Source organism: Ipomoea nil, unplaced genomic scaffold, assembly GCF_001879475.1.
Source record: "Ipomoea nil cultivar Tokyo-kokei standard unplaced genomic scaffold, Asagao_1.1 scaffold2694, whole genome shotgun sequence".
NCBI lineage: Eukaryota > Viridiplantae > Streptophyta > Magnoliopsida > Solanales > Convolvulaceae > Ipomoea > Ipomoea nil.
In genome coordinates, this window is record NW_017619122.1 from 3,184,687 (window position 1) to 3,195,874 (window position 11,188).

At 34.0% G+C, this 11,188-nt stretch overlaps 1 protein-coding gene across 1 annotated transcript; it reads right to left on the reverse strand.

The window, feature by feature from the left end:
* Positions 1-3,003: 3,003 nt before the first annotated feature.
* Positions 3,004-7,345, reverse strand: LOC109155125 (enolase-like). Its single transcript, XM_019302859.1, has 16 exons — positions 7,207-7,345; positions 7,013-7,076; positions 6,535-6,647; positions 6,249-6,335; positions 6,054-6,134; positions 5,846-5,947; positions 5,675-5,755; positions 5,325-5,399; positions 5,171-5,233; positions 5,005-5,082; positions 4,210-4,404; positions 4,059-4,109; positions 3,773-3,861; positions 3,631-3,682; positions 3,480-3,536; positions 3,004-3,398 (listed from the first exon to the last, which is right to left on the reverse strand). Exons 1-15 carry the CDS (start codon positions 7,270-7,272, stop codon positions 3,531-3,533), a joined length of 1,203 nt encoding a protein of 400 aa, XP_019158404.1. The 5' UTR covers positions 7,273-7,345; the 3' UTR covers positions 3,004-3,398; positions 3,480-3,530.
* Positions 7,346-11,188: the final 3,843 nt, after the last annotated feature.

Consider the following 11,188-nt stretch of genomic DNA (forward strand, 5'->3'; position numbering starts at 1 on the left):
TTTTGCAATACCCCCCCCCCCCCCCCCCATGAGAAAGACAGGGACAAATGAAATTATTTTTTCTAAAGCTTCCACTGGTCATCAATAAAATGTACAGTAATGCACATATAATTAATCCTCTGGACAGAAGTCCATGTATCAGTGGTTAAACTGACCCTTTGGGTTCCACCCTAAACAACTTCTTAAGGTTTAGCCTCTCATCTAAGAATATTTGGTAGATGTCCCTAGAAATTGTCCACCTAGAAGGGATCTGAAACCAAGGACAAGCAACAAGAATAAACCTCTTAAACCTCTGGCCCTCAACAATCATAAAAGGGAGCTCATCTATGATTATCATCTCACACAAGGCCCTCCTAATGGCGTCTTGATTAAAGACCATGTCCCCAAAACCCCTCAGGAGTCTCTGTTCCAACAGTGGAAACAATATTGAATGTGACTAGGGACTGCCTTGTATCCTTTGAATGAGGATTTTTAAGGCAGCCCAACATATGATTTCTCAAAGATAATGTCTCATGTTTTTTAGATTCACATGCAAACAGTTTTGCACAGTAAAGACACTTGCCTTTAATCACTTTACCCTCAGAATCTAAGATATTTTCAAAGTGATCTAGACTTTGGATCAAGACTCAATTTCCTTCTTCATCTTAGCAGCAAGAACAGTAGGAGTGACCATAGGTTGTTGAGTATCTGTCTCAACGTTTGGGGTTTGTACTCCTTGTTCATCTAGTATTGAGGATGGAAGAGGTCCAGTCCCACTGATGCTTTGATTACTCTCCATCCATAAAGATGGGCAATTGGGCATCAGAGTTATTGTATAACAAATTCACATATTAACAGTAAAAGCTTCTACCACATACACATTACACATTTACTTCCATAATCAGGATATAGGAAGACAGGAATTCACGTATTTACATTTTACAGAATTCATCATCTTATGGTAATGCCAAAAAATTAGGGATCAATAGTCAACATAAAATATATTACATACACATACACATTTACTTCTATAATCAGGAATTCATGTATTTCAGAATTCATCATCTTATGAAAATGCCCACAAATTAGGGCTCAACAGAACATATAACATATTACATACACATACACATACACATTTACTTTCATAATCAGGAATTCATCTGAGAACTAGGGTAAACCTTCAAATATTAAGAGTTAATATCATTTGAGGTCCTCCAAATATAGTGATTTTGTCACGTTCAGTCCTAAACTTTTAAATTGGCCATCTGTAGTCCTTCGACTTTCAAATTTAACCATTCGTGGTCTAAGTTAACCACTCATGGTCCTTCAAGTTTCGAAATTTAACCAGTCATAGTCCTATTGAAAAGACCAGGGTTGGTTAAAATTTAATAGTTGAAGGACCATGGGTGGTTAACTTGGACCACGGGATGGTTAAATTTGAAAGTCGAAGGACCACAGATGGTCAATTTGAAAGTTTAGGACTAAACGTGTCAAAACCACTATACTCGGAGGACCCCATGTGACATTATCTCAAATATTAACTTCCAGCTAGGGGCTTCCACGGTTCCACCAGTGAATAGCAGAAGGTCAGAATGACAACAACCAACAATGGCGTCTTTGCTAGGCTTCCACCAGAGTCCAGACTAGAGATCACAACGGCGTCGATTCCCGTCTAAGACTCGAAGGGGAGTTCGAGAGGGACGAGTTTTGCACAGAGACGAAGAGAGAAATCAAGAACTCAAACGTCTCAAAGAGGAATAAAAGTTCCCGTCGAAGACTCGAAGGGGAGTTCGGGAAGAACGGGTTTTAAGACGAAGAGAGAAATATCGGGAACTCAGACATCTCTCAGAGAGGAGTGAAGGAGCGACAATGCAAATGAGAAACCCTAGTCGATTACATAAATACAAATCCCAAACGATGTCGTTCTATATATAGATATATATGTATAAATCTAAATATTCGAGTATCGTACGGGTTCAGATATGAAATATCCTAACCCTACCCGAACAAATTAAATATGTTATGGGGCGATTCAGATTTTCGAGATTGGATTCGGCTATCAATTCTGTTTGACGATGGTAAGTTCGGGTCAGACGAATTTCTCGGGTGGGACAAGTTTTGCATAGGCCTAGTTGGTTTAATAGAAATACACTTGGACCTTTAACTTTGGCAACGTTAAGTACATCTAGAGGGGCTTGGTCAGGACTGTTATGCCATGGAGCCGTGTCAACCTTGCAAGGTGGAGACGGATCCAATACGACGTCGTTCTGCAATTCAGGAGTAGCGGTGTCGTTAGTGGTACTGTTTTTCCATTTGTCAAAAGAATTCAACGACATAAAAAATTGTGAATATACTGTTACAATATAGAGTTCTGTAGTTGTGAATATAGAGTTCAAAAATTATGAATATAAAGTTCAAAAGTTATGAACATAGAATTTTATAATTATGAACATAGAGTTCTATAATTGTGAATATAGAGTTCAATAATTCTGAACATGGAGTTCAAAAATTCTGAACATAGAGTTCTATAGTTATGAACATAGACTTCTAGAGTTCAAAAATTATAAACATAGAATTCTATAATTATAAGCATAGAGTTCTGTAATTATATAAACATAAAGTTCAATAATTGTGAATATGGAGTTTAAAAATTATGAACATAGAGTTCTATAATTATGAACATAAAATTCAATAATTATGAACATAGACTTCTATAATTGTGAATATAAAGTTTGGGAAGGAAACTACAAATCTGAAGACAAACGCAGTTAACGGCAAAAGAAAGCAATATTTTTTTAATTGACACAGCATCCAAAACGACGCCGTTCTGAAACCGTGACCATACATAGCATAATTTGCCGCTTGGTCAAACAAACATCCAATGGTGGAAACATTATTGATTTACTCCGTATTTCATGTCAAACTCTTTCAAGAGTATGCCTACAGTGAACAAAACATGCCCAACTCTGTGTGTGTGTGTGTGTGTGTGGGGGGGGGGGGGGGGGGGGGGGGCGGCGCACAAACTTGTTGAAAATGCTGGCTGCTACCGAAACCAAGTGAACTGCCAAAATCCAGAACAAAAAAATTGAAAACAAGGTTTGCAATAGTCAAAAACTATCAAACTGCCAGTGGTAGATAAGAAATACAGCCGACGGGAACTGCTCAGTTCAGCAGTTCAATCCTCATAACAAAACTTCGAATCTACGAGATTATTCTTTCATTATATAAAACTGTGTCACAGACTATCCTAACATGACCATTGCTGCACTGCAGGGCTTCATTTCCAAGCTGATGTTACATCTAACAGCAGAATGCTGCATTAACTCTTGGTTACCTATCTAGTAGGGTTCAACAGGCTTGCGGAAGCTCGCCCCAGCATAGACAGCTGCTGATCCGAGTTCCTCCTCAATTCTCAAGAGCTACATTAAACGAAGGAAATTAGAATAGCAAACACGTGACAGTTTTATATACAAACTAGGAATAATGATGAAGTAGTGTACCTGGTTGTACTTGGCCAGACGCTCTGATCTGCAGGGAGCTCCGGTCTTAATTTAACCCTAAAAATGGTTCATGGAAATGAATGTGCATATCAGCATCAATCTTTGACAAGGATATTTACAGAAAATTTTATGTTCTTGATTATAAAATTACCGTTGCCAAACCCACAGCAAGATCAGCAATAAAGGTATCCTCTGTCTCTCCACTGCACAAAGTATACATGCATTCATTTACACAAGTCTACAAAAAATAATAAAAATGGACCATATAATTGCAAAGGGTATCATTTTCATACCTGCGGTGACTTGTCATAACACCCCAACCAGCCTTCTTAGACATTTTTACAGCTTCAATACTCTCAGTCACAGATCCAATTTGGTTAACCTAATGTAAAAATAAAACAAACATAATAATGATTTATTATATCCTGAATAAATTTAGTACAACAATTCAATAAAATTGCTCTACTCATGAGAATCAACTTGTGCTGAGTTATGAGATTTATCACATTATCTTCTGGTTGGGGAGCAATTATCTGCCCACCAATAATTGCTCTACTTATGAGAATCATATAACACTACCTTTAGAAGAAGAGCATTGCATGTTTTCCCCTCAATTGCCTTGGCAACTCTCTGCAGATGTAACAGTAACCAAAACCAGTTAAAGTTGCTTAATGAGATTGATAAGCAGGAAAGTACCACAGTAGTACATCAAAGGAATAGGAAAGTGGACCTTAGGATTGGTGACTAGGAGATCATCTCCCACAATCTGCACTTTCTCTCCAATCTCAGCAGTGAGCTTAGCATAGGTTTCCCAGTCATCTTGGTCAAATGGATCTTCAATTGAAACAATAGGGTACTCAGACACAAATGATTTGTAGAGATCCTTGAGTTGGTCACCTGAGATCTTTTGTGAACCATTGTTGTTCTGCAAAAGAAAAAGATGTGTTAGACAGGTTATGAATATGTATGGTTTTGGTTCAGTTGACAAAATTTTCTGGCATATATCCGAGCCAAAAGAATCAGAGTGTGTTTGGTTCATGGGTTTAGACACAAGGAATGCGAATGGAAGTTAATACACATTCTTTGGTTGACAACTTTTTAAACACACAAGCAAAGGATTTGATTGCCCCTATAATTACAAAACCCATTACCTAATTTAAATCAGGTATCATTCCATTAATTTCGCCTTATTTTTAAAACCTTTATTCCGATTGTAGGGTCATACATAACCAAACATTAATATTGGTAATCATTCCAATTCCAACCTACTACCAAACATGCAAAATACTTTAACCCAAACTCTTTCCAATTACCAAGTATTTAATTCCCATTCCAATTCCAATTCCCATGTTCGAACCAAACACACCCTCAGTACTCTGAATACATGTGTGTGCTTATGTAAATGGTTTTGGTTTCAAGATCTCAGATAAATAGTCGTGTCCTTTGCAAATAATCAAAGGTTGTAACTTTGACCAGATACTAAAATGAAAAGGATGGGAAAAAACTCAAAGAAGTAGGAGCATACCTCCTCTTTGAAGTTCAAATCATAAGTCTTGTCCTTCCCATAGAATTCTGATGCAGCAACATCCATTCCAATAACAACCTGTATGGAAAAGTTGAAAACTTGAAATCAGCTTAAATTTATTTAAACCATCTTAACAAGAAACTGAAATAGAAGCCAATTAACTCACTTTTCCAGTATATCCTGCCTTTTCAATAGCAGTCTTAAGCAATTCAAGACCTTCCTTGTTCTCCTGAATATTTGAAAAGGCACAGGATGTGAACCACAACTTAACGGGGGCAAACAAAAAGGAAATAGAGCCTGTATGAAAGACTTATTTTGACCTGGATGTTAGGAGCAAAGCCACCCTCATCACCTACGTTGGTGGCATCCTGTCCATATTTCTTCTTGATTACAGCCTACGGTTGCATATAAAAAATTGTAAGGTTGATAGCAAATTACAAATAAGCATCAGAATGCAAACAAAATTGACCTTAGTAGAACTCCCACTTTCATGCAGCCACCTAATAAGGGACAACTTAATTGGTGTGCATAGTGTTATGGTAGTATTCTAACATTACAATTCTCACAATTTACATAGCACTTTATATATAACAAGGTGAAGTCTTGGTTCATTATCATCTTGATCATTATTTCCAACAGAAATGGCAAAGTAATATGAGGGTCAAATCACCTTCAAGTGGTGGTATACTTCACAACCCATCTTCATGGCCTCTTTGAAGCTAGAGGCTCCAACAGGAAGAATCATAAATTCCTGCAAAACGACAACGATCAACAAGTACACTTCAGAGAGCACCATACATAATAAATAATAATGAGTGGACATACAAAATCAGAGACAGACCTGCATAGCAAGTTTGTTTCCAGCATGGGATCCACCATTAATGACATTAAAAGCAGGGACTGGCAGGACCAACTTCTTGTTACCAGCAAGGTTTGCAATGTGCTGCACACAAATTCAAGAAATAAGAATGTGAACATGATCATTACATAGACACATACCATTTTAGAAAAGGCATGCTACTTATCATACAGAGGAACAGCTAACATACCTGGTAGAGGGGAATATTTTTGACAGCAGCACCAGCTTTGCATACTGCAAGAGACACTGCTAGGATAGCATTTGCTCCAAGCTGAAAAAAAAAAAAAAAAAAAAAAAAAAAAAAAGAATCAACAGCAAAGACTTCATAAATAAATAGATAAGTAAGAATAAATCCCAAAAAGAATCACCATAATTACTCAAGTACCTTTTGCTTGCACCAACCCCACTCATTCTGAGTTCCATCTAGTTGCTGAACCATGCAGTTATCAATTCCAGTTTGATCAGTTGGGTCCTGCACAATGTGTAATGAAGAAACAAAATTACTCAGACACTGCAAACAATCAACTCTCTCATGATATTGAAAAAAAAAAAAAAAAAAAAAAAAAAAAAAAAAAGTTTTAAACCATATTGTGGTCCCAATACAATTCAAATGAAATGCTTCATGAAAACATTTAATACTCAAATGAAGGAAGATATAGTTGAAAACAAACCTTGCCAACAAGAGCAGGGCCAATAACAGAGTTCACATTGTTAACAGCCTTTGAAACACCCTTTCCAAGATAATCTGAGCCTCCATCCCTCATTTCAAGAGCCTCATAGATTCCTTGATGATTACAACAATGAGAAACATTAAAGAGAAAAATGATATAGAGATAAACATTAAAGAATAAATCCTATCAAAAGTTTCATACACAATAAACTACATACTACCTAACAAACAGAACTGCCACTTCTCCATTACTATGTATCAATTAGCTAAATTAACCTTTCAAACATAACAGCCTATCTCACATACACATTGAAATCCATCCTAGATTAAAAACAAAATTGATAATCATCATGATTATTCGACCTATCCAGATCACGATATTAATAAATAAATAAATAAAACACACAAACACATACTAGTTTCCACAAACAATATCTTAATACAAAGATAGAACACTAATTACAGCAGTCGAATCTTACCGGTCGAGGCACCGCTCGGAACAGCAGCCCTAGCCCAGAGACCATCGGACAAATGCACATCAACCTATAAAGACACATAAACTAGGATATTAGCTAACGAACACATCATTAACCAATATAGAACAGAAAATGAAACACGGAAACAACGATCAGGATCACATTGGAGATCGGGAAGATGGGAGGAGAGAACAGACCTCGACCGTAGGATTGCCACGGCTGTCGAAGATCTGACGGGCCTTGACGGACTTGATGGTTGCCATGGAAGCTTGAGTTTTGGATCGAAAGCAGAGAAGTTTCGGAGAGAACGAGATTGGAGTAATTGCAGCCTATATTTATAGGAGATTGGAGTAATTGCAGCCTATATTTATAGGAGATTGGAGTAATTGCAGCCGTTGATTAGTATGATTCGTGTACTTTTATTAATGAAATTTTCTTTTGGACTGTTTAAGGTTTAGTGGTTTGGGCTGCACCGCAGTCTGCAGCACACATATTCCATAAACGATGCGCATTTTTTCTATGGAAATTTCAATTAGCTTTTCTTATTGTTTTATTATATTTTTATATTTTATATTTTAATTTAATTTAATTTGAATGTTATTATTTTGTGGGAGTGCTATCAAATTGAATGAAGAGATAAACTGATTAAGGATTTACAAACTCATCTCATCAAAGGAAAGAAAACTCATTCTGATTTAAAAAAAAAAAAAAAAAGTTAAAAATTTTTGTCTAGAAGACATTTTTTATCTCTCTTTTATGTTTGAGTCTCTTTTTGGTTTCTTTTCAATTGGTGTCAAATGAGCATATAACTAGGGGTGGGTTTGGTTTGAGATTTTTGCACCTTATTATGTGTTTTGATATTTATTATCATATTTGTTTGCCTACTTTTGATATCGTACTATTGGAATCAAATCTTTTAGGGTATGTTTGGTTTGCACATGGAAATCAGAATTAGAATGGTAATTAAATATTTGGTAATGATAATGGGTTTTGGTGAAAGTATTTTGTATGTTTGATAGTAAGTTGGAATTGGAATGATTACCAATATTGATGTTTGGTTATGTATGATCCTATAATGAGAATAAAGGTCTAAAAATACAAGAAAAAAAATCAAGACAATTTATTGTAATATAAAGACATCCAAAGTTGTTTTCAAAAAAAAAAAAAAATCCAAAGCACTAATATGAACAAAAAAAAAAATAAAAACAAAAATCTAAAAGTACTAATCCAAACTTAAAAATCAAATTACCAATTAGGAGGGGAAATAATGGAATGAAACTCTTATTTTATTAGGGAATGATTTTTTAATTAAGGGGGTAATCAAATCTATAGTAGTGTTCTAGAAACCTGTCAACCAAACAATAACAATGACTTTGATTCCTATTTTTGATAGCTAAACTCATGAAACAAACACACCCTTAGTAATTACAAAACACATATATTATTGTTTTCAGGGACGGGGCTAAAGGGGGGCAGGGGGCAATTGCCCCCCACCCCCACCCCCACCCTCACCCCATATATAACTTTTGTATGTATATATGTATATATAGTACAAGTTTTAGTATTAGTATAAAAAAAACTATTGAATATCAACCAGAAATGAATTAGATTAGTTGGTAGAGTGCATGTTTGACTATAATAAAAGTTAGGGGTTTGAATCCTTTGGCATTAACATAATTTTACCATTTGTTTTGACTTCAACATAGTCATGTTTTTAATATCTTTTTTAATATTTAATAAACACACAAACATATATATATATATATATATATATATATATATATATATATATATATATATATATATATATATATATATATATATATATATATAACATTCTTATATATTAATAATAATATGTGTAATTTATAATGTGTTTTTCTATTCAAATTATTTTATTAAATTAATTATTTTTCATATTTTGTTATTAATATTTTAATATTTTTATAAAGTTTCGATGTGTTTTATTTTTTGCACATATCCAACAATATTTACAACTATATTTCTTAGGTAATTTTTTTATTTATTTTAAATGATCTCTTTTCTTTTAATGTTTCGCCTTTACTGAAAAATTTTCTGAATCCGTCTCTACTTCTTCGCCCCCACACCCCCAATAGAATTTCTAGCTCCGTCCTTGATTGTTTTGCTCCTCAACTGTTAAACAATGGAATCAAAAATAAGGAAAAAAATATAGAAAAAAAATAAAATAAAAAAGTCATTGTTCGTGCATTAAATATGAAATTTTAATATACATATATATATATGTGTGTGTGTGTGTGTGTGTTATATGTTTTTATATATTTATTTATTTTTATTTTAATTAATAAGTATTTATTTATTTATTTTGATTCCAATTTCTATTTACTACCAAACAAAGTGACTCCTTGTACTTAAATTCATTATCATTACCATTATCAAGTATTTGATTCTCATTACTATTCTGATTTCAATGTTTGAACCAAGCAAACCCTAAATAAGTCCCCTATCTACCAGTCGTTATATCGTGCACCAGGGCGCACAATGAATTGTGTGCCCCACCCTACGCAAAACGACGTCGATTTGGTACACTGTCAAAAATAAAATCATCTGTTTCGAATAAACAAACTCATAACAGAATACACAGAAACTCATAACTGAATACACATAATCTAACATGACACATAATACGCAGAAACTCTTAACTGAATACACAGAAACTCTTAACTCAATACATAGAAACTTTTAACTGAATACACAGAAACTCTTAACTGAATATACAAAAACTCATAACACAATACACAGAAACTTTTAATTAAATACACAATGGGGTTTGAACTGCTTGGACGGACGGAGTGGCATCTGTAATTGAAACGCGCATGTTTTGTGTCTCTGTGCACCATGGTGCACAATATAAATTGCCACTATGTGCCTATTTACTATTTGTACTGAACATGTTAGTTTGATTAAAGTTTGGATCAGACTAGGGCATGCAATTAGTGAAAGCAATTCTTGGACGAGTTTGGCCCGGTCACATCCAATTTTTAAAAACTCTTTTTTAAAACGAAAATTTGTTTAGAGTTACTATATTTATCAATTTAAAATATAATATTTTATAATAAATAATTTTATAATAGATTGCCCAGTTTTGTTTATTTGTTAAAAAAATAAACAAAATAAAAAAATATATAATCTTTCAGCACCTACAATGAAAAAGAAAAAAGAATAAAAATTATTGGCAATTTATAATTCCCGCAGGCAACTGATGATTTTAAATTAAATTGAGAGGGGTTGTTTTCTCGAGCTCTTATAGCCATAATGTAGTAGTTACACTCAACGTGGCGCTGTGGACACAGAAAATTTAGGTAATTTATATCCTACACCACGGCGGGCGTTGCACTATGCGCCCAGATGCAAAACGACGCCGTTTAATTTAATTTTTTTTTGAAATTTCCCGCCTCAGTGAATGGCAGTAGTTTTTTCTTTAAAAAAAAAACCCGCTGTTCAAGAATGTACATAATGTTATACTAGAATACACATAATTGTATACATGAATGTACATAATTATATAACAAAATATACATACTCTTTTTAAAAGATAATACACATAATCTAACATAATACATAATAAACATAAACTTTTAACATAATACACATCAACTCTTAACATAATACACACAAATTTTCTGATTCGGATGTACATAATTGTATAAAAAGAATGTACATAATTGTATAAAAAATGTACATAACTGTATGAACCAATACACATAACTGTATGAATAAATACACATAACTTTGTGAACAAATGCACATAATCCCAGCAACTTCCTACCGCGCCTCCCAAAACGACCCCAAAACGACGTCGTTTTGGGTGGCGCGCGGCGCACAGTGCTATGTGCGCCGTGGTGTAGGGTATAACGATTGGAAAATTTAAACCCGACAAATGGACAGATAAAATTGTTATTAGGCCGATTTTGAGATTGATGATTGGGCGAATTTAATTAATTGGATCACGGAAAATAATTTAATTTAATTAGTCCAATTAAGTTTGATTTGGGCTATTGAATTAATTAATTAATTGGTCCGAACCCATTTCATATTTGAGTTTGAATTATAATTATAATTTAAATATAATATAATTTTATTATATTTGAATTAAATAATTAGAATTTAATTTGAATTTGAATTAGATTATAAAATAAT

Excerpts from the sequence above, each read along its gene's own strand:
- LOC109155125 (XM_019302859.1), bottom strand. The coding sequence starts at position 7,272 with ATGGCAACCATCAAGTCCGTCAAGGCCCGTCAGATCTTCGACAGCCGT. Across the intron at positions 5,400-5,674 it reads AAGTATACCACCACTTGAAG|GCTGTAATCAAGAAGAAATA; the intron begins GTGATTTGACCC and ends ATGCAACCGTAG. Across the intron at positions 3,683-3,772 it reads GTTATGACAAGTCACCGCAG|TGGAGAGACAGAGGATACCT; the intron begins GTATGAAAATGA and ends TACTTTGTGCAG.